We start from the raw sequence: 22,586 nt of genomic DNA, 5'->3' as shown, positions 1-22,586 counted from the left end.
GGAATGAGAAAGCATTAGGACTTATCACACTCAGTTTAAATGATGAAATCATTCATCACATCACAGGGATACAATGGGAAAAAGATGCATGGGATGAACTCAATAAATTATTTGGCACTCAAGCAAAAAATTCAAAGATAAATCTGTTAATGCAATTCTATAAACTGGATATGAAGGAAAGTGAACCTTTAATCACACACTTGGATAAATATAAAAGCATTAAGCAACAAACTGGCAGCCATTGGGCAAGAAGGTAGAAGATGATGAGGCACTACCAGTGCTTCTGAAGAGTGTGGACAAAGGTGAATATGAAAACATTGTAGCAACATTAAAGAGTGTACTTGAATTGAAGCTGCACGAGATAGAAGGAGCTCTACTAGAGCAAGAGACCAAGGTCAAAGAGAAGAAATGGCTAGACTCAACAGCTGGAGAGGAAAAAGCATTATTCACCCGAGGAGGATTCTCTCGAGGACAAGGACAAGGACGAGGAGAGGAAAAAGCATTATTCACCCGAGGAGGATTCTCTCGAGGACAAGGACGAGGAAGAGGCAGAGTAGGAGGAAGGACCTTCACTTGCCACAATTGTGGGAAGCCAGGACACATGGCAAGAGACTGCTACAGCAAACCCTGTGGAGAAGAAACAACATCGGCAAACTTCATGGAGGCTCCTAAGGAAGTGGAGTCAGATCATCTTTTCTGAGAGAGAGAGAGAGAGAGAGAGAGAGAGAGAGAGAGAGAGAGAGAGAGAGAGAGAGAGAGAGAATCCCACAACCCAATGTAACCTACCCCAACAGAGTAAAACCACCTCTGAGCCATCGATGATGTAGGCCATGTGGTAGATGTATGTGTGAGCACTTTAGTCAAGGTCACGGGCAGCACTTGTAGTAGTAAGCCTTGGACACATAGAGAGAGACAGTGTCAAGGACTATGAGTTTAGGGACTTGAGGCACTGGTCGCGGGCTACCAAGTAAGAGGGAAACTTGGTATAGGGTCCAGGTGTGCTACGAGTATTCACTTGAGGAATATACAAGTGAATAGGGTGTGTGCGGGAACAAGTAAAAGAGAATCTGTAAATGAGAGAGAAGCTGTGAAAATGTGAGAAGTATCTACTGGGAGAGTATAAAGGGTAGCATGAGAAGATTTAGGATGTGTGGAGAGAATAAAGGTAGCATGAGAAGATTTAGGATGTGTGGAGATATTCTGGGAAGAGGTGGAGAGATCAAGAAAAAGAGGTGGAGTGAATCAAGGAGAGATCAGTGGGATTAGATGCTTGGATGTAAACTCTATAAATTGAGGCATTGGCCTAATGAGAATTTGCTAGTTTTTGATTATCCATGCCTACATTAAGTTATCAGTTAATTGCTTCACTAATCACATCTTAATTATCATCTAATCTCTTTGCTAATTGCTCACAATCACGTCTTAATTATCATCTAATTGCTCACTAATCACGTATTAATTATCATCTAATCTCTTTGCTAATGATATAAATTCTTGCATTTGATCCACCATAGCTCATCACGTTGCTGCAAATTTAACAATAAGCTCTACATAGAAGTATCAATAAAAGAACACTTTTGCTTGATGTGGATAATGTTGATTGGATTGTAGTTGTTCTTCTTCAAATCTAAAGAGCTGTGTTTCACCTATAAAGCTCACTTTGATTCACTACCTTCACAAATGTAGATGAAAAATTGTAAAAAAAGTTTGAGGTGTGCAGCAAACTTAAGAGATGTTAAAATTTATTGGGAAAACAATAATTTTTCTTGTGATGAGAATGATTTTTCAAAACAAGGAAGCATGTTTTTCCATGTGGCATCAATTTTCCCATTATTATATGTGATTATTTGTAGCCTTGGTATGATTCAGCAATGCTATCGTATTTCACTTTAATGGCAACAAACTCCATGTTGACCCAACGACATGTAAACTTTAAAAGGCTACTATTAAGCTAACAAAGCTATCACTTTGCCGACCAACTAACCAAAATTAATGCTAGACAGTAGTGAGAGAAGCATAGGTGAGGATAATTTATGTACTACATTTTATTAAATATATTAGTAAATAAATTTTATCTGTTCACAACTTTGTTGAGTTAATAGCAAAGAATCCACTTGTATATTTTCCAATTTTTGCATTTGGACCATTGTAGACCACTTTGAACCATTTCAAATTCTTAAATGTATCACTAACTATCTGTTCACAACTTTGTTGAGTTAATAACAAAGAATCCACTTTTATATCTTCTAATTGTTACATTTGGACCATTTGTGAAGGCAATGCACATGACCTGTTGGTGTTCAAAAAAATGTAGTCACCTTTTTCACTCTTTTCTCCTCCCTCTTGGATAAAATCCAAGGTGCATGCGATATGATTACTTTATCGTCCACAGATTGTGGCCATAGACCTTCCATCTCAACTTCTCTCAAATTACCTCATGCACCCTTACTATCTCACCTTCCCACATTTTTAAATATATGCACGGGATTAAGAGATGATTAATTAGTAAATTATTCCAATAAGGCAATTAATGAAAGATAGAGAATCTCTTCATCCTAGGAGTCGATACATTTTTATTCCCTCTACATGATTCTAACCAATCACTAGCCTTCATTTATGGAGATGGTCGACCAATATTTCCTTATCATTGTGGATGATAATTTGGAAGGTATCTTGTGTGGCCTTGATATATCATCTTTTTTAGAGCTTGAGAATAATGTGCATCTAAGAGAGGTCCACAAATAGGACATGCATAATACCCACTTGTAGTAAGGCATGAATTTCAAAACATTGCATGTCCAATGTTCTTAGTGGGCATCACCTTTTTAAGCTTTGTGTGTGTGTGTGTGTGTGTACATACATACATACATACATACATACATACATATATATATATATATGTATGTATATATAATTAAATTTACTTAAGCACTCATGCCATACCTCAAAAAGCCGTACATAGTCCACATTAATATTCCCTTGGAGTTGGTACATTTTCATTACCTCTGCATGATTCTATGTCATCTTCTTTAAAGCTTGAGAATTATGTGCATTTAAGCGAGGTCCACAAATAGGACATGCATGATACCCACTTGTAGTAAGGCCTTCTTTCAAAACATTGCATGTCCAATGTTTTTAGTGTAATTAATAGGTAAGGCATCACCTTTTTAAGCTTTATATATATATATATATATAGTGAAATCTACTTGAGCACTCACCATAGCCTAGAAAGTCATACATGGTCCACATTAATATTCCCTTTATGTTGGCTAACCTATAATTCGAGCATTTAGACATATCACGCATAGGAATGCCTACCCATAAAGCTCATCTATTAACGAGGCTAAATACACATCCATGTTTTTCACTTTGGACTTTCTAGGTACTAGTAGACTAAGCAAGAGATGCCCCTTCTTAATGGTTAACCATGGTAGGACATTGTATTTCACCAATACCGTTGGCCATGTCCTCCATGATGTGGAAAACAATAGCGCCATCCATTTCCAGACCAAAGATGTATGTATTGAGGCTCCTCCTTTCTCCTTGATGTGTCTCCATGCATCACAATCAACGGTAGGAATCCTTACGATACCATCTATGACACTTAAACATGTGTTTTATCCTTGGGATTACTTTAAATCTTGCAAGGAATGGCTCCACCTTAATAATATTTCCTATATCTATGAGAACCACATTTTGGACATGTGGATAATTCTGCATACTCTCCACAAAATAGCACCCAATAATTTGGGCATGCATGTATAATGTTATTGTCATGCCCAAAGAACTCAACACTTCTTTGCCTTGTCTCATGTCTCGGCCATATAGTTCTCCACCATAGGAAATATTGTAAATTTTAACAACATGAATAATGCAAAGATAGAACAAAGGGGTTGATGCCAAATTTTCTACTCTAACTTCTTCTAACAATGCCTTGTCCATCATGAAGTTCTTTATCTACAAGAATGCATTAATTATGTTTTCTATTCCAGCTTCTTCTAACAATGTGTCTTGTCCATCATGAAGTTATTCATCTCGAAAGAATACATTAATCATGTTTTCTATCCCTTCTTCTTGTATATGTGGCTCCATATCCTCCCCTACATATGTATGTATATCTTGAAGTGAGTACTCTTCTCTTGTTTCTTTTGAGGATGTGTTGATTGAACTACATTTCTTGTTACTGCCTCGCCTCTAATGCCTTGATTGTATTACCAGATTGGGCTGTACTCGCATGTAGTCTATATCATCCACATCCTAAGTAGATAAAATGATTGAGAGAGTGTGTGTGATAGAGAGAGAAAGAGAGAATGAGAGAGTGAGAGAGTGAGAGTGTGTGTGTGTGTGTGTGCAAGTAAGAGAGAGAGAGAGAGAGAGAGAGAGAGTGAGTGAAGAGAGAGAGATTGAGAGAGCCATTAACTTACCAAATCAGAGTTTCCTATGTGTTGCAATATGGATCTAAACTCTCCATATCGTTCGACATGATTTGATGTTTCCTTCTATTCAAGTACTTACAACGTGTACACAAGGACACTATACTCTCTCAGCCTTTGAAGGTGAAGAATTACCTACACACTCCATTAGAAAAAAGGAGAGAGAGAGAGAGAGAGAAAGAGAGAGAGAGAGAGACCCAAGATAAATTGATGAAAAAATAAGATGCATGATATATATATATATACATTTTGTTAACCAATAATTAATTTTTAGCGTCTAAAGAAAAGTCGTATCATTGGTATGTGTGTTTGGGTTTGAGGCTTTTACCGACACCTATACCAATCCTTTTTTCAACTCTGGATGAAATATATACCGACACCTATACCGACGTTTTTATCGACTCTGGATAAGGTATATACCAACACTTATACTGATAGTGGAGAAACATAAACCCAAGAACACTTCTCCTCTTTTTTCCCTTTTCAATATTTCATTTTTGAAAAGTTCCTTTTCTCCCTCTTCTCCCATGCATGCCCTTTCAAAGTAGGTAAGGGTTTCCTACGTAATAAGGTAGGGTTTTACAAGGTTTTTATTTATTTATTTTGAGTTTTGGGTTTTTTAGAGTTTGGAGGTTTTTCCACTTAGATTTGGCACCGCACTGTAGGCATTTAAGTAGCCAAGCTAAATTAGCTATGGTTTTGTTGCACCCCCATGTGATTTAGGAGCTTGTGGAGCATGTATGCTCTCATAGCTAGGTTCTTTGGTTTCGGTATGCATAAGCTAATGTTTTCTTATTTATTTTGGTTCTTTGTTTCTACGTTATCTTTATTAAAGCGTAGAAGCAAGAAAGATCTCCACAAGCAAGAAAGCTCTCCCCACCACGAGTAAGCCTTAAACACAACATGTTTTCTTATGATGCACCCCCGAGTGCTATGGGAAAATTTGTTTTATTATGCACTATGAGTTTTAGACTCTATACATGTATAGTCTTATGCATGGACTCTATTGCGTAGTCTATACATAAGACTCCATTGCATAGTCTATGCATAGTCTTATAAGTAAGATTCTATGCATAGAGTCTATTGCATAGTCTTATAAGTAAGGTTCTATGAGTCTTATGTATAAGACTCATAGAGTCTATTGCATAGTCTTATAAGTAAGATTCTATGCATAGAGTCTATTGCATAGTATTATGCATAAGACTACTATGTAAATAGTATTATGTATAAGAATGTTTTGCATAGTATTATGCATAGAGTCTACTGCGTAGTATTATGCAATAGACTCTATAGTCTTATGCATAAGACTCTATTTGCATATAACTCTATACTTTGACTCTATGATCGTTTTCCTTTTTGTATCCATGATTTCTAAAATGAAGCCATGTATACACGTATTGCTTATGTATCCTCTTATGTATTTTGTTTTTCCAAGTTTTTACAATCTTCCTTGAGCTCTCTTCATTTCCGATAAGAGACCTCCACCACCATGCTCTTTGCTATTGTACCTTAGGGTGCTTGGGATAACTTTATTTTAAAATATGTTTTCAAAATAGTATTATCTATAGACTCTATTGCATAGTCTTAAGCATAGAGTCTTATGCAGAAGACTCTATGCATAAGAGTCTTTTGCATAGTATTATGCATAATACTCTATGCATAGACTTATGCATAAGAGTCTTTTGCATAGAGTCGATTTCATAGTCTTTTGCATAGAGTCTATGCATAATCTTATACATAAGACTCTATGCATATTATTATGCATAAGAGTCTATTACATAGTCGTATACATAAGACTCTATGCTCCTAACTACGTAAAGAGTGTATGATTATTTTCTTTTTTATATCCATGATTTCTAAAATGAAGCTATGTATGCATATATTGCTTATGTATTTTGGTTTTCCAGACCTCTACTATATTCCTCGAGCTCTCTTCATTTATGGTAAGAGATCTCCACCACCACGCTCTTTGTTGTTGCACCCTAGGGTCCTTGGGAAAACTTTGTTTCAAAATAATTTTTGTTTCTAGATCTATGGACTCACCTCCTAGACTGCGGTCTAGTAATCCACAGGATTACACACACGATGAGATCCAAAACTTCTTCCGTATATTCTCCCCTATGTAGCGGGAGGTAGTTAGGCTAGAGATTGGCACACCTAGCCCAGCGTTTTGCACCATAGACAACCACATACCAATGATAGAGGCATCGCAGGTCTCGCCATAGCGACAGTACTAGTGGTAGTGGTGGCAGTGGTGGTGGCGATGGCGGCGGCGGTGGTGGTGGTTGTTGTGGTGGTGGTGGGATCGATGTGTATACTTCACCACATTGTCGGTGAGAGAGTTGGTGGTTGCGGTGGTGGTAGGATCAAAGGGCATAATTCACCATGTTATCACATGAGAGAGCTGGCACTCCTTCGGTTGAGGCCACTTTGGGCCCCACTACAGGCATCCGTACCCCTATTACTCCTCACTCTCCATATGCTTGCACTCCTCGCTTTGAAGCATCTACAAGCTACTCTTATCAATGCTACGATGATGGATCCACCATCGAGGATGGTGTAGGTGCTTGTCAGTTCAGTTTTCCCACCACGATATCCACATGAAGTGGAAGGACAAACGCAACAAAAAGAAGAGCTACATCCTTGACCAACTTTATCAAGAGTTCTCACAACCAAACAAAGATGTGGAGTTTAGTAGAAAGTGGATGCTAAAGAGCATAACAGCCACAATGAGCCATCGAAGGATCAATGGGCATAATTCACCACGTTATTGCATGAGAGAGCTGGCACTCCTTCGGTTGAGGCCACTTTGGGCCCCACTACAAGCATCCATACCCCTATTACTCCTCACTCTCCATATGCTTGCACTCCTCGCTTTGAAGCATCTACAAGCTACTCTTATCAATGCTACGATGATGGATCCACCATCGAGGATGATGTAGGTGCTTGTCAGTTTAGTTTTCCCACCACAATATCCTCATGAAGTGGAAGGACAAACCCAACAAAAAGAAGAGCTACATCCTTGACCAACTTTATCAAGAATTCCCACAACCAAACAAAGATGTGGAGTTTATTAGAAAGTGGATGCTAAAGAGCATAATGGCCACAATGAGCCATCGAAGGTCGAAAGTACAAGATATGATTAAAGATGGCAAAAATAAGCCCCCATATCCGACAATGTAGAAAAAGCGCATCTCGAAGGTTGGGGGGCTTCTCGTCTAGATGGCAGTGGTGGCAGAGGCTTCTGTGCATACTTTGTGAGTGAATTTCTCACATTTACACCATGTGTTTATGTATATCCTTATACCATATGTGTGCTCAATTGTCTTTCATAAATGTGTGTAGAAGGAAGCAACAAGGTGTTGAGAGCTTTTTCAACTCCCACACTAGCTATAACTAGTTAGCACTATAAGAAGTCTTGATGAGATCAGATATACAAGACATCACCCAAAACAACCAACAACCAACAAACAACACTCACACTAAAGGTCTTGGCTTTCCTCTCTTCACCTCAATGGTCTCTGCTTAAATGCAGTTCCGGACACCTCTTGATCCTGACAGCTCCTATTTTGGGCACCTTTCTAATTCAGATAGCTCCTAAACCCCTTCAAACCCTTTCCCCGATTCAGATAGTTCCTGCTCCGAATGCTTCAGCTTTGACCAGCTCCTAATTTGATAGTATCTGACCTAAGGAGCTTCAGATCTAATAATTTCTGATTTGTTTAGTCTTTCTCCACATAGCTCCTACTTTGACAACTTTTAATCCGATAACTTTTGATTAGACCAGCTTCTAAACTGACAGACCCTTGCGTCTGATAGCTGCTAATGTGATAGCTCTTAAGCTTCTCGTCTAACTGCAGTGATTTAGACTGCTCTGATTTAGATAGCGTGAGTAGTGACAACGTTTGAAATTCTGACAGGTGCACTTGAAGTAGCATCCTTGTTTTCATGTTTCCATTTTCTCTTATTGTAGTCTTAAGTTGTTCCATTAAGTCATCTATGTTTTTTCATAGCAATACTGAGATTGAATGGTGAGGACGACTCGGAAACGCTGAGTGACGTGTGAATATGGATAATTGATGACAAGAGACACATAGTAAACTGCCCAAGCTTTGCCGTTCAAATATGGGCCGGGGGCCCTATGATTTGGTTGAGGGACTCCACATGGAGTACTTTTTTATCCTTTGTATGAAGCCTTTTAAATTCACATCATCACCACATAAATGTAGGGAGGGGTTAGAGGCTTTTTGGTCATATTTCCATTGGGAACGCACCGATGAGAGGCAGCAGCCAACAGACGAAGCAGATCCCGGTGTTGCTCTAAAAAATACCCTAAAATACCTGCTGTTCCATGCGCTCGCTCTCCGATGGCCCTCCTCAGCTCCTCTCTAGCTGGCGAGGTGAGTGCCCTTTTTCATTGCAAAACAAGCTTTGGCTTTGTTTACATTTGTCCTTGATTTGGCCACCAGCACAGAAAATTAGACACAAATAACGAATATTAAGAGACGATTAAAATTTTCATGGAAACTAGATAGAGTTTTATCTAGCCGGTCTACATGTTGCTGATTTATCCACTTTTTTCTTTGATGCAAAATACACGACTTTCTTTTCCGTATCATTTCTTTATCCAGTAATCCCTTTTTTCTGTTAATGTATCCTGGTTTTGGAACCTAAAAATAAAAATAAAAATCATAGAATTTCACATTGAAGTCTCATTAGAGCAGCAATAAGTGGAGTTTTAATCCTAAAGTAATTCTAATTAAGGGTAACCTCATGTAATCCCAGTGGAGGATGGTATTTTGCTATGCACACCTCGAAATTTTTTCTGGAGCACTTTTTGCGCCTTGCCAAAGTCCTACAAAAGGCCTTGTGGCCTTTTATCATGTAGGGTACAAGGTTGGCCATGCAGAGAGGATGGAGGGGTAATAGCCAATGTCAGGTGGATCCAGCACAATTTCACCTTGATTATACCAAAAGCACAACAATTGAAGATCATCGTGAAAGCCTGGTAGTTTGGTGAAAGATGAGGCCACAATATTATAGTTAGTTTGCCTCTCGTCTATGTTTGGTATCTTCTGTCAGTCCAATATCAACCATGCGACACTGGTGAAAGTGCTTTAAGGACTTGGAAGATGGTTGAAGAGTGCCACATAGTCACCTTAGGGCACACAGGGGCAGCCGGTAGCAGTCACGCAGCAAAAGCGAGCACATGTGCCACATGGCACAGTGGCAATCGACTGTGCCGCCAGCATAAACATGGTCGTGTCTCTGCAGGCTGACAGAGGTAGAGTTGGCCGACCAGCACATAAGGTGAATATAAAAGGAAGTGCATATATTCATCATTTTCCATGTGGTGATTCTATAGCACTGAGGCTTACAAGAGAGTTTCTCAGGAGTTGAGCTGGCCGAGGAGAGTCTACTGCAGCATTATTAGGTTGAGTATTGTGGTCTACTTTTTCAGTCATATTTTGTACATGAGAATTCAGTTGTAAACATTTTCTTGTACTTAATACAATACAATGGTTCCGCTACTCTCTTCTATTTCTCTCTCTCATAGGCACAAGAGCTCTACATTTGGTATTAAAGCCTGACCTTGCTTCAGCTAGATTTGTGTGCAGATTGTTCCGTAGTGTAAACAGTGTATACCGCAGGCGGCGAGCTCACTGTTCAGCTCCACTGGCGAGATATGTGATACACTATAGTTGGGGACACTGTGAGTTTAGCTTGAGAATTTAGAACAAGCCTAGGGAACTTGCAAATTTTTTCTTTTCTGCAGCATTTTTTTTTCTTTTTAGGCACCTGTGTGCATTGGCTGCTTGAACAGGGTAGAGCCCATAGATTCTAGGAGCACAAAATGTTGGGTTTGTGGTGTTTTTTCTTTCCTTGGGAAAGAGATCCTTCTATTAGTTAAAAATCAAACAGCCATACCCTAAATTTACATGCTCAGAACCCTCCATAGAGGCAAAGTAAGAATTGGGAGAGTGGCTGCTCTCGGAGGGAAACTACTCATACAGCTGGGGCCTGGGGACGGGGTAGAGAGCCAAGTAGTTGGCTTGTAATGCCAAGTGATCTTGCCATCCCTCTCTCTCCAAATAGTCGGCTTGTAATGCCAAGTGATCTCGCCATCCCTCTCATAGAGAAGGACCGTGGTGCCATGTGTGCAAAAAAGCCTCTCGCCGATTGTGCATGCGATCTGAACCTCCTCCCTCACTGGTTGCGGAGGGTATGAATGATATCAGTCCAAATGGAGCAGATGCCAGATGGACTCTACGGCTCGGGGCCCCGCGTGCACGGGTGGGTGGGGGCTTCATTGGCCTCGCTGCAACGGTATGCCAAGCAACAATGCTGATGATGATCTCCCATCTTTGACTAGTGCCTGGAGACCAGGTCTTTGCCGATAGGTCTAGAGTAGGTATTGCAGCTATCTTGTAGTGAGATAATCTCCTCATAGAAGCGGCCCAGGCTCTGTCGCCTATGCCACTACCCCCCTAGGTGATAATGTGGTGTAGGCTGCCCCATCATGTATAGGCAAAGAATCCTTAGCCAAACGTGTTGGCAGTCCCAAAGGTAATTCCTTGTCACCCTAGGGGGTGGCTGCAACATGCACAGTACGTTGGCCGACCTCTTATGGACAACCAAGTGCCAATTGCGAGGTTGCGGTGGGCTAACTGCCAGAGCAATAGTGTGACGTACCTTGGCCGAAAGCTGTTCTTCCACATACGCTTCCATAAATCTTCGAGGAAGCTACGGGAGGAAATGCCTTGGGAGGCCCAATGGTCTGTTGCTGCTGTTGGAGCGCCGTCTATCTCATGCATCTAAATCCTACCCCCCCCCCCCCCCCCCCTCTCGCCTTGGCAAAGAGCATCCCGAATACATCATTATTAGCCATGACTCAAAGCAAACTAACAATCTTCCCCAAGCAAATGTCACTGCACAATGCACTGCAGACACTCAATGTCCACTGGAAGGCAGCCTTCTGAGATGCCCAACGACCCATTGAGGACAAGGACATGCAAGTGTATTGAAATGACAGGTCACAGAGTGTAGGGACAAAAAAGTTATTTGAATAGAGGCTTGATGACCAAAAAAGACCCCAGTGATGGGTGTCAGAATGTCTTACGTCAATACGAGTGTATCAGGAATGCCGGATTCAACCCAAGGCTTAATTCAGCTTTGTTTTTGAAAAAGGTGTTCGTGGAGCTCGATGGTGATGCGTCTCCTACGTGCGTTAGTCTTCCGCTGCGCATTCTGACATGGTATCAGAGCTGCCTCCCAAAACACCGGCCGGAGGAGATGACTGACAAAGTGCCACTCTAGCCTATATATGGCTCTTCAACTTCCCATGCTTCCACTTATGGGATAATCCAAGGCACCTTCTAGCCATAGATCACACGCTCCAAATTGCCAACCTTCCAATAGGGACATGGTGGACACTGTGAATGGCATCAGTTTGGGAGTTAAAAAGGAATCAAGGTTTTAACAAGGTTCTTTTTATATAACCCCATGTGGAAAAGGGGACAAAAGGTTTAAAACCTTAAAAAATAAAAGAACACCCTTTGTAAGGTCGTGGCCCTTTTGGGGGAGAGTTACGCTATTTTTGGGAGGAGGTTTCTTTTGGAAGAAGTTGACTGCAGCTCCAGGAAAGAGTGCTTTTGTTCGTGGGAAAGACTAGCGGGCTGGCTGGGCAGCAACACAGGTTTTTCCTGTGTGTCTGGCGATTGTCGGGCTACAGTGAAGGCAGGCACGTGTGCTGGACCGCAGCAGTCAGGCTGCAGCACGCGGGCTCTCTCTCTCTCTCTTTGCAATCGACTGGTGGACGGGCTGGACTGCAGGCGCACAGGGCTGAACAGCACGTGGACACTCTCTCTCTCTCTCTCTCTCTCTCGTACTAGAGCCGGCTGCAGCTACAGTGCACAGGAGCTTTTCTCTTGGGAAGGCAGGCGGCTGGCTGCAGAAAACAGAGGGCTGAGCAGGGAGCGTTCGGTCCAGCTGGACAGCAGCGGCAGGTCTGCAGAGAGGGCTGATCGGGCAGGTGCAGCTTGGAGGATACAGAGAAGCCCTTCGTGAGAGGAGGGGATTGGCAGCGTGGATAATGGATTTTAGGGGCTGCTTTTAGAGAGTGTGTGTGTGTGTGTCTGTTGGTGCAGGGCTGAGGCATCTCTTGCTCTCTCTGGCACGTGGAAATGGAAGAACTTGGAGATTTGCTGCTCTGGACAGTCGCACACATACGTCACGTCATGGGTGACCTGACAGTCGAGCGGCTCCTCTCTCTCTCTCTCTCTCTCTCTCTCTCTCTTTCTCTCTCGGGTTGTGGCAGCCCTGATCATGGGAGATAGCTTCTGTATGCAGGACTCAATGTGTGGGAGTCTTTTGATGTGAACAATGACAGGACTTGTTTGTGGATGCCGAGTGGACAAGAAGCCATGATGTAGGGTCTTTGCAGGCTTTAGGAGTTCTATTGTGACGGCTGAGTTTCTCGCCTTATTGTAATCAAAGCTCTTATAATCAATTAAAGAAATACCGCAAGGGATGCCACTGCGTTTTGGGGCCAATCGGTGTTCGTGTACTGTTTGCAGGAGCACTCTAGCTCCCCTTGTTTGTTTTCCTTTTCTAGGTCTTCAAAGGTGTTGAAGTATTTTGTGCGCGAGTGTTTGTTTTGCACCGCCCTTTGGTTTTGTCTGAAGATTGAGGCCGGTTTACAAATACACCCATGCAAAAACAGTGAAAAAATTTTCACTTCCAAAAATGGGCTCTGCAATGGTGGCAACGGCGACGACGGTGGTGGGCGGAACAAGTGGCGGATGGGCGTTGCTAGGGCGAAGGAGGCGGAGTTGCCCAAATCAAAAAATTGATTTGGGGCTTCTTTAATTGGCACCTAGGCGAGTCTTTTGCTGTAGTGAAAGTGCGGAGCAGTGTGTGGAGGTGACGACGCTGGTAGTTTGTTGGACGGCGGTTGCCTTAATTAGGGCAAGCTCCTTATTGGAGCTTAGGCTCCCTTAGTGGGGGCCTAGCAATGCTCGTGAGCCCTTTTGGAGGGACTTCCCAAGCAAAATGTAGGTCCGCAAGCAAAATGAGCTCCTCGATTGTAGTGCTATTTTGCCCATGAGTTGTTGAAGAGTGCTTTGAACCCTAATAGCTGTAGCCTCAGAGCTTAATAGGTTCTGATACCAAGGTTGGGTATGGGGGAAGCTTTGCAACCACACGCGCGCGCACACACACACATCTCGAACAGAAAAACGTGAGTAAGAGAGTGAGTTGGAAAGTTGTACTTGATATAAAATAATGTGAAAGTACAAAGTACAATATAAAAGACCTAAGCCTAAAAGGTCAACACATTGGAGTGTATTCCCACGGGAAAAAAACCCTTGTCCAGTCAGGGTAAAAAGTGCCCTTGTCCAATCAGGGTAAAAAGTGCCCATGGATAGATCTTGTTCACACCAGAGACTTCCCGAGAGTGTAGCTGACAATAGAAGGAGGATTATATCAAGAGTGTTTTGATTTCGACACGGTCTTGATGAGAACACTTTCAGAGGTCATTTATGATGAGAGTGTTCAGACATCTAATAGTTCTGTGGTTCTCAGAGAGGGAAGGTATTTTTTTCCCCTAGGTACGAGGAATTACCTAATCCTGATAGGATAGGTAACTTGTTTGGCTACGATAATTGTCTTTGTGATGTCAGATTTTCCTATTCTTGGGGAGTTGCATTGTGACATGAGAAGGTTAAATGACCGTCGTAACACAACCTTAGCCTTAACTAAAGTGCACTTAGATGTACTTAAGAAATAGAGAATAGTTTTAATGCAAATGCAATGCAACTATATTAAATGAGATGGTTACACTTGAGATCTGTAAAGATCTATGATGATGATGATGATGATTTTGATTGGATGATTTCTGGATGCTGAACTGCTGATCGCTGAACTCCACACCTCCTTGGGTCTTGGGCTGAAGACCACTAAAATGAGAGAGATCTGCTTGGATTGAATGATATGCCTTTGTTTTATATGTGAATCTGCCACTGGTCGGGCTGTGCATAGTGCTGTTGGCCTGTTGGACAAACTGTCGACTGGGAGCTATAATGCGCATTTGCTCTTTTGTGCTCTTTGCTGCTGGCTGATTGTGATGCCTAGGTTGCCTAAAGGCTTTTGATGTTGCAAATGCTTGGCTAAAGTGCTTATGATGCTTATAATGCTTATGATGCTTTCACATGTGCTGCTTGAAATGCTTTGGTGCTGGGGATGCTGACTACACTTTATATGCTGATGACATGCATCTGAGATGCTTGAGATTAACTGATAATGCAGGCCTACAATGATGCCAGCCTATCATCACTGTGCACTCTTAAGGGGTGTGCATGTGACATTCCCGAATCCCCCCTGTTGGGATTGTTGCTGGGTGATACACGTGGCAACACTCCTTTTGCTGATCTTCCTCCACTAAAACCACTGACCCACTTCTTCTTCTGCAGGGATAGAGATTAATGCCGAAGTACTGATGGGTCTTTGATCCAAATTCTACTCCATTGGGGAACTGCTTGGCAAATGTTGACTACACAGCTTGGAAGACTTGAGACACCCCTGACTTGCTTGTGGAATCCTTTCACACACCATCTTTGTCGTTCCTGAAACTCTCTACCTTCTGAGGCGATGTTGGAGCCACTTCCATCTTCTGATGTGGAAGAGAACCCCCTTCTGATGCCAGTTGAAGCCCAAAACTCCACTTTCTCCTTTGATGATGGATGTCATTTTTTCCCAAAAAACTCATGGGTAAATCTTGTATGCCTTGCAGATGCAAGATGCTTAGACTGACTGCCTATACTGGACTGCTAGGATGACTACTATACTGATGCAAGCCATGTGCGACCCTATATTCTATGCAAGAATGCAAATGAATGGGTTACTGATGCATGCCTAAGGGAAAACACTAACACTAAGGATGGCTTGCAAGATCTTGGGAACTGGATTTAACTGAGTGGAAGTGATTGACATGATGGCTTACTAAATAAATTAAGGAATGAACATGCACTAAGGCTGGTTACCTTGTAAAGCTGTGATACCAATGTGACATGAGAAGGTTAAACGATCGTCGTTAACACAACCTTAGTAAAGAATAGTTTCAATGCAAACGCAACTATATTAAATGAGATGGTTACAATTGAGATCTGTAAAGATGTATGATGATGATGATGATGACTTTGACTGGATGATTTCTGGATGCTGAACTGCTGAGAACTCCACACCTCTTGGGGTCTTGGACTGAAGACCACAAATGAGAGAGATCTGCCTAGACTGAATGATATGCCTTTGTTTTATATGTGAATCTGCTGCTGGTCAGGCTGTGCATAGTGCTGTCGGCCTGTTGGACAAGTTGCCAACTAGGAGCTATAATGCTCATTTGCACTTTTGTGCTCTTTGTTGCTGGCCGACTGGTATGCCTAGGTTGCCTAAGGGCTTTAGATGCTGCAAATGCTTGGCTAAAGTGCTTATGATGCCAATGATGCTTTCACATGTGCTGCTTGAAATGCTTTGGTGTTGGGGATGCTGCTTTGGCCATGACCAGGATGCTCTATATGCTGATGACATGCTCTGAGATGCCTGAGATTAACTGCTAATGCAGGCTTGAGATGATGCCAGCCTGTCATCACTGTGCACTCTTAAGGGGTGTGCATGTGACATTCCCTCCTGTTGAGATTGTTGCTGGGGTGATACACACTTGGCAACACTTTGACTCCTGCTGCTGATCTTCCTCCACTGAAACCACTGACCCACTTCTTCTTCTGCAGGGACAGAGATTAATGCCAGAGTACTGATGGATCTTTGAACCAAATTCTACGTTGTATGAACAGTGGCTGGGGATCTAGCCAGTTCCTATGGACAGAGTTATGAGTGGAGAGATTAGACGTGTGAACTAGATCATGGAGTCAATTTTCTGATGTAGTTTGAGTTTCCCCTGCTGCGTAGTCTTTCATGTCAGTAGATTGAAAGAGATGCTGGGAGTTGAGGATAGCATTGTGATTCCTCGGGAGTTCATTGAGGTTGATGACTTATGTTCCAAGACTCGACTTGGGAGACAATTGCTAGTTTATAGCATAGGTTCTCCGGTTTTCTTTCTTAGATAGATTTTGTTTCCAAGATTGGAAACGTCTGAGGAGGGGAAATATGTTATGTACTTGGTTACTAATCCTTGGATTAGTGGGCCTAATCTAGCAAGGTTAGGGGAGCCCTAGGATTAGGAGAATGCTGACTAATACGGATGGCTAAGGTTATTATTAATGAATCCATGTGTATTGGCTATTTATAACAGTTTGGTTATTTATAGCAGCCATAGAAACATGGGACGGGGAACGGGGACGGGGACGGGACAAAAGGCTGTCCCAGGGACGGTGAAAAAAATGGCAATCTGAAAACGATTGTTTTTTTGCAATTTTTTGTAACACACTTGATTTACACTTAGAAACCAAGACATTAAGCACAAAATTGCACCAAAAAGAGGAGAAATGCATAGTCGTATTAGCAAAAAAACGATAATGGGACGCCGATGGCATGATAAACAAAAGTGAGTGTACAATCTAAACAAAAATGCCAAATGGCATAATGAAAGGCCCAAGGAGGGTGTACACTCAAGGCAAAATGACTAAGTGCCAAGATACAAGATTGCTAGCAAAAAAGTGGGGCAAGAGTCGAGACTCGAGACTCTAGACTCAAGAGACTAGGCAAGAGGCTGAAAAGGGTGAAGATCAATCGTGACCTCCTCAGTGAAGTCCTCCATAGGCTGGTCCTCAAGTGGAGGGGGAGGGGGAGGTGGGGGGGACAATGCCTCGGGCACAACCTCAAGCTCCTCTAAAATCTCGGCCCTCTGTTGATCAGAGAGATGTGGGTCCTGCTGTGCCTGCTCCCATTCGGTGAAAGGATCTGCCTTCTTTGTCAAGCCCTTGCAAAGCATTCGCAAGTTGGCACTGACAAATATCAAATCATTTGCACGCTGTACACCAAGGCGGTTCCTCTTCTTAGAGGCAATGTGGCTATAAACTGACCAGAGTTGCTCTAGGCAACTGCTACTGCATACGCGCACAACAAATTCCTGCAACTTTGGAGTTTCCGCACCATAATCCTCCCACCAAAGTGCAGACCCTATCTTGAAGCGGTCCGCCTGTGCATTTGCCAAACCAAAAGCCCCCCGCTTCTCTCTATAAATCTGCAATTGGTCCTTGATTGTGCGGCGATCCTCCTCACTAGTGTAAAGGCGATCCAAGGTTTGTCGAAGGCCTTTGCTCACCTCTTTGTCCTTGTGTTGCCCTTTGCCTTGAAACTCAGGATCAACAATGTAGGGAGCAGCATGGAGGGGAGAGTGGTAGGCTTGCCACCTTTTCAAACATAGGGATTTGACCTGTTCATAGTGAGCACTGAGGCTTGACTTTGAACAGAGGCTAGATAGTAGAGCCATGTGGTAGAGAGAGATTTGAGAGAGAAGCTTTGGAGGAGTGGCGCAAGGGCCAAACGGTCAAGACAGACAGCCGTTTGCGCCCCAAAACGGTCAAAAATACCGCCAACGGTATGTTTGACCGTCCCCGTACGGATAGGGAACGGTGTTCCCGGTGTCCCCACTTCACCGTCAGATTTCCGTCCCCGTTTTGCCGTCCCGCGGACGTCCCGCCCCCGTCCCACGCGCTCCCTGTCCCTAGGGTCCGTTCCCCCGTCCCATGTCACTATGATAGCAGCAGTGGGCACTATATAAGTGAACCATGGGTTGTTGTTGTTGTAACCTCACTTTTGGTCAGAGTTCGATCAAGACTCCAGCCACGTATGTGGCAGAGCATAGATCGGCATGCCAAAGGAATGGCATGGATCTATGGGAGTGAGACCTTAGCCCCTGGCCCGGGGGTGGTTCAAAGCATAGAATCTATGGTTGGGAGGTGAGCTAGCCTGCACCCCTTTATGGGGTTTTGTACTAATTTCGTGTCTTGTGTTTAGGAGATCTATGGGGTTGTTCACAATTTGAAAGGAGACCCACAATTTGAAAGGAGACCATCTTCTACTTTGGTTGCTTCTGCCAGTTTTGGAGCATGCAACCATGTACCTTTTAAATCCAGCGAACATGAGTTTTTGTTAGTTTCATTTTTCCCTTGTTTCATAGGCTTTCCAAAATTTTTAATGCCTAGAAGCCTTTTTCACTGACATATGTTTATGACAATTCAATCAATCTGTGTTACATACTGTGATGGTTTTTGAATTTTCAACTTCATGTCCTTCACTTTGCAAAAAATTGTCTAGGTGCTTGTAATTTAATCTTAAAGATGTGGATTTCCCTTGATTTACTCCTGTCTCTGCCCGCAAACAGTTTTGTTCACCTCCTGATTCCTTACAGGTAGGTATTCGACTGCTTTTCTCTCCACTTGGATCAAAGGTTTTTGCTCGATGGGCATGGTGAGTTTTCTGTTGCCATTGCAAATATATGCAAGTTTATATGATAGGTCAGAGAAATATTACTACTCTTCCCGTTCATTATTTTGCTTTGGCACATGCACCCTTGAAATTAGTTTCTGATTTAATATCTTTTTCTTCATTGAACATTAGCCTGCACACTACGGAGGAGAAACAACTTGCTTTATTCTCACATATTCATGTAAGCAGTGTTGTAGGTGGGTTAGCTTTTCCAGTATATTCCTCATTCAAAGCAATTGAATCAAATGACAAGTCGGAGCAAGAGCAGTGGCTCCGTTACTGGACAGGTTCGACTCATCATTTGCATTTTGAAGAGGATTTTGAGTAAAATTATATAGGCGTTGGCGTTTGCTTAACTGAAAGTTGAAATGTATGGTTTGCAGCTGATAGCAGAAAACATAATGGTTGTTAACTGGGCTGTGTTCATTTTTTTATCTTTTTTTGAGAGTGATTTTATATAAGAGTGAAAAATCATATGCCTACATAGTGTCTTATCCTCCAGCTCAAAACATATTCAGTAGTATATGACAGCTTATATGATGCTTGTGTTTACTATGTATAGGCAGTCTGGATGATTGACACCCCGATTTGTATGCTTCTCATGTGTGGGTTTCATTGTCATAATAACACATAACGATGGTTTCCTAGCCATAAAAGGTGGAAACACGGTTTCTCTAGGGTGCTTCCCGCTCCTTTTCATATTCATTTCCCATATACCATTTCGTAATCTCTTCTCAAGTTATCCCATAATAAAACAGAGAAACAATGATTGCAGGACTGAATGATGAGCTTTATTGATCATAATAAGACTTCAAGGAGTACAGTGCTTTTTATAGACTAAAAAGCCTTATCTTTGACACATCACATTTATTATCTTGGGAGAATCAAGTACATAACATCAAGGGTGTTTTTGACCAGGTTTCCATACGTATGCATCCTGGAATCTCAAGGAATCCATCTGTGTCAAGAAGTGATCCGTGTAGAACTCACACTTCTTACCAATCTCTGATGGGGACACCCATGTCCGATGTATGTGTAGTGTGAGTGGATCTAACCGGATGATCTGGTTGATCTCGAGGTCAAGGTAGGGGGGATCTAGGCTGTACTGAAATGGAGAGAGAGAGAGAGAGTTCTATGAACGTCTACAAAAGATCAAAGGGTCTATGAGACCAAAAGTGTTACAATGTGTGCATAAAGGTTAGGAAAAACATTTAAAAAAAATTATGAAGAGAGACAGAGAGCACTAAAGCCTGAGATACATTTTCTGTTGCAGCATACGGCTGTTTCACTTCTGTGGAGACATTTTCAGACAAGTTGCTATCCTGGTACATGGGCATAACAATATATTCTAGGTTTGGCATATTCAAATTAGTATTGTGCATGTGAAAACCAGGGCATGACTTTATGTCTCGATGATTAAGCACTTGACTTTATACACAATAAATTGCATATATTGTGCCTGTAGTCTTAGCCGGCATAGATGTATGCTATGGGCACCTCTTGAATATGCAGCATAGTGGTGCTTGAAACTTCTACCTCATGAATGCTGCATTTTGATCCATTGTTTGCCAAGTCGGGACTAAGTGATACTAATATGTTTTCTATTTTGTAGGTTTCCAGGCTATTATCATGCCAAGCTCTTATTCTTGATCTGGCTTCAGCTCCCCCTCAGTGGTGTAAGTGTATGCAATACCTTGTACTCATTTACAATTTTTTTCTGAAAACACATCATGAGTTTTTTTTAAATAAAATTTTCATTTTCAGGGAGCACGCTATATTGTGATGAATTACTTGCGCCCAGCTCTACTGAAGTATGAGGGCATGCTGGATGGGATTGTGAATGGAACCAGGAGTGATATAGTAGGTCTTTTTATTGTTAGGTTTCAGCTTTTTTTTTTGTGAGTTATGTGTGTATATATGTATGTGATACACATGCACATACACATACATATATTTGTGTGTGTGTATAGTACACACACACTTGTATCTAATTATATATACATACTTATATCTGTATATATATGTATGCATATACATGTGTGTCCCCATCTAGGCAGCATGGTGTGATAGCCATTTGGGAAAGGGCTTGCCGACAAGTTTCAGCATTGTATTTTATATGTATGAAATTCAGAGCCTTCATCGTTAGATTTTCATTCCTACATGTATTATTTTTAATATTTTTACCAAATAAATGTGTCCTTATTCTCTTCTTTTTTGTGGCTTGCCTCTGTTTGCCTGCCTCGGTCTAGAGTTCATAGGATACATAGGTGCGGGGTGACTGTTGCTACCCTGCAGAGAGGAGTCCATGGGTGAAGGCCGTAGCTGGTATGTGTGTGTGTGTGTGTGTGTGTGTGTGTGCGCGTGCACGTGCACGCGCGTATATATGTATGTGATACACATGCACATACACATAAATATATTTGTGTGTGTATAGTACACACATACACGTATCTAATTATATATACAGACTTATATCTGTATATATATGTATGCATATATGCATGTGTGTGTCCCATTCTAGGCAGCATGTTGCGATAGTCATTTGAGCGCTTGCTGACAAGTTTCAGCATTGTATTTTGTACGTATGAAATTCAGAGCCTTCATCTTTAGATTTCCACTCCTAAATGTATTATTTTTACTAAATGAATGTGTATCCTTTCTTTCTTTCTTTTGGCTTGCCTCTGTTTGCCTGCCTCGGTCTAGAGTTCATAGGATACATAGATGCTGGGTGACTGTTGCCACCCTGCAGAGAGGGGTCCATGGGCGAATGCCGTAGCTGGTCTCTGGTTGGTTCCACACGTGTAAGCTAGACTTCAGTTATAAATGTCCATAGTAAGCCCATCTTAATGATTGCCTTGCATGCAGAACAATTTTTTCGTTGCTCACCTGCAAGAGATGAAGTTCATCAAAGCTCTTCTTTTGAGGCTGGCTCGACATGGTAATGTCTTGTCTCTGCTCCTACCATTGGTATTGATGCCTCCTGAATGTATTAAACATTAACAAAAGGATGGGCTTGTTTTAACAGTATTTGCAGCGGCAGGAGAGATTCATCGGTCCTTAAGAAGTGCTGATATGGATGTCTCTGACTCTGTCATGGAAAGCTCAGCTTCCACACACAATGCTCCAGGATACGAAGAGAGTTCATCCAGTCTGCCGACCAGCGAGGCATGCCTTTAAGCTACAAGGCAGATTTAACGTCGATGTTGAGTCAAGCATCATGTATCTTTTCTCAGGTGCAGTATAGAAATGTTTTTAGTGTTAATGCCATCCGCAAAGAGTTTGCACCACTTTTATTGCTTTTCTTGGAGTGGTGGTGCAATACAGTGTCAACTCAGAACAATAATGTGGATGCCATGGAGTGAGCCTTGGAAAATTTGCATCCTCTCCTACTGCGAGCAACTTCCATGTTCAAGTTCTTAAGGTGTCACATTAATGCACATATTGTTTTTTCTTTTGCTTGGTTGTTAATTTGAGTGCTGTTATTCATGGTTAGTCCCCCCTGCATATAGCATAGACGACACCACCCCTTCAAAAAACGGAGTGGTTTAAGCATAGCCTTTTTGCAAGGAACTTCAAGCTCCTCTTAATTTAAACACCCCTTATTCATGTTCAAAAGTATCATGGAGATAGTGAGGTATGTAGAGAATGCCTTACACCTCGCCTATTCTCATGCCAGTGCATCCAATGTGTGAGTTGTGATTGGTGCTAAGT

General features: G+C 42.0%; 1 protein-coding gene across 1 annotated transcript; it reads left to right on the top strand.

The window, feature by feature from the left end:
• Positions 1 to 8,653: 8,653 nt before the first annotated feature.
• On the top strand, positions 8,654 to 22,330 carry LOC147642160 (HVA22-like protein k). The gene is made up of 8 exons (XM_086803316.1): positions 8,654 to 8,833; positions 18,799 to 18,857; positions 19,065 to 19,162; positions 20,149 to 20,200; positions 20,488 to 20,551; positions 20,640 to 20,735; positions 21,741 to 21,813; positions 21,901 to 22,330. The coding sequence occupies exons 1-8, from the start codon at positions 8,801 to 8,803 to the stop codon at positions 22,050 to 22,052; spliced, it is 627 nt and encodes a 208-aa protein (XP_086659442.1). The 5' UTR covers positions 8,654 to 8,800; the 3' UTR covers positions 22,053 to 22,330.
• The last annotated feature ends 256 nt before the right edge of the window (positions 22,331 to 22,586 follow it).

The sequence above is a fragment of the Cibotium barometz genome, chromosome 1 (assembly GCF_041138505.1).
Source record: "Cibotium barometz isolate CiBa-2024 chromosome 1, ASM4113850v1, whole genome shotgun sequence".
Taxonomy (NCBI): domain Eukaryota; kingdom Viridiplantae; phylum Streptophyta; class Polypodiopsida; order Cyatheales; family Cibotiaceae; genus Cibotium; species Cibotium barometz.
Note: the sequence above shows the minus strand (reverse complement) of the source record. Positions and strands in the feature narration are given on the sequence as shown.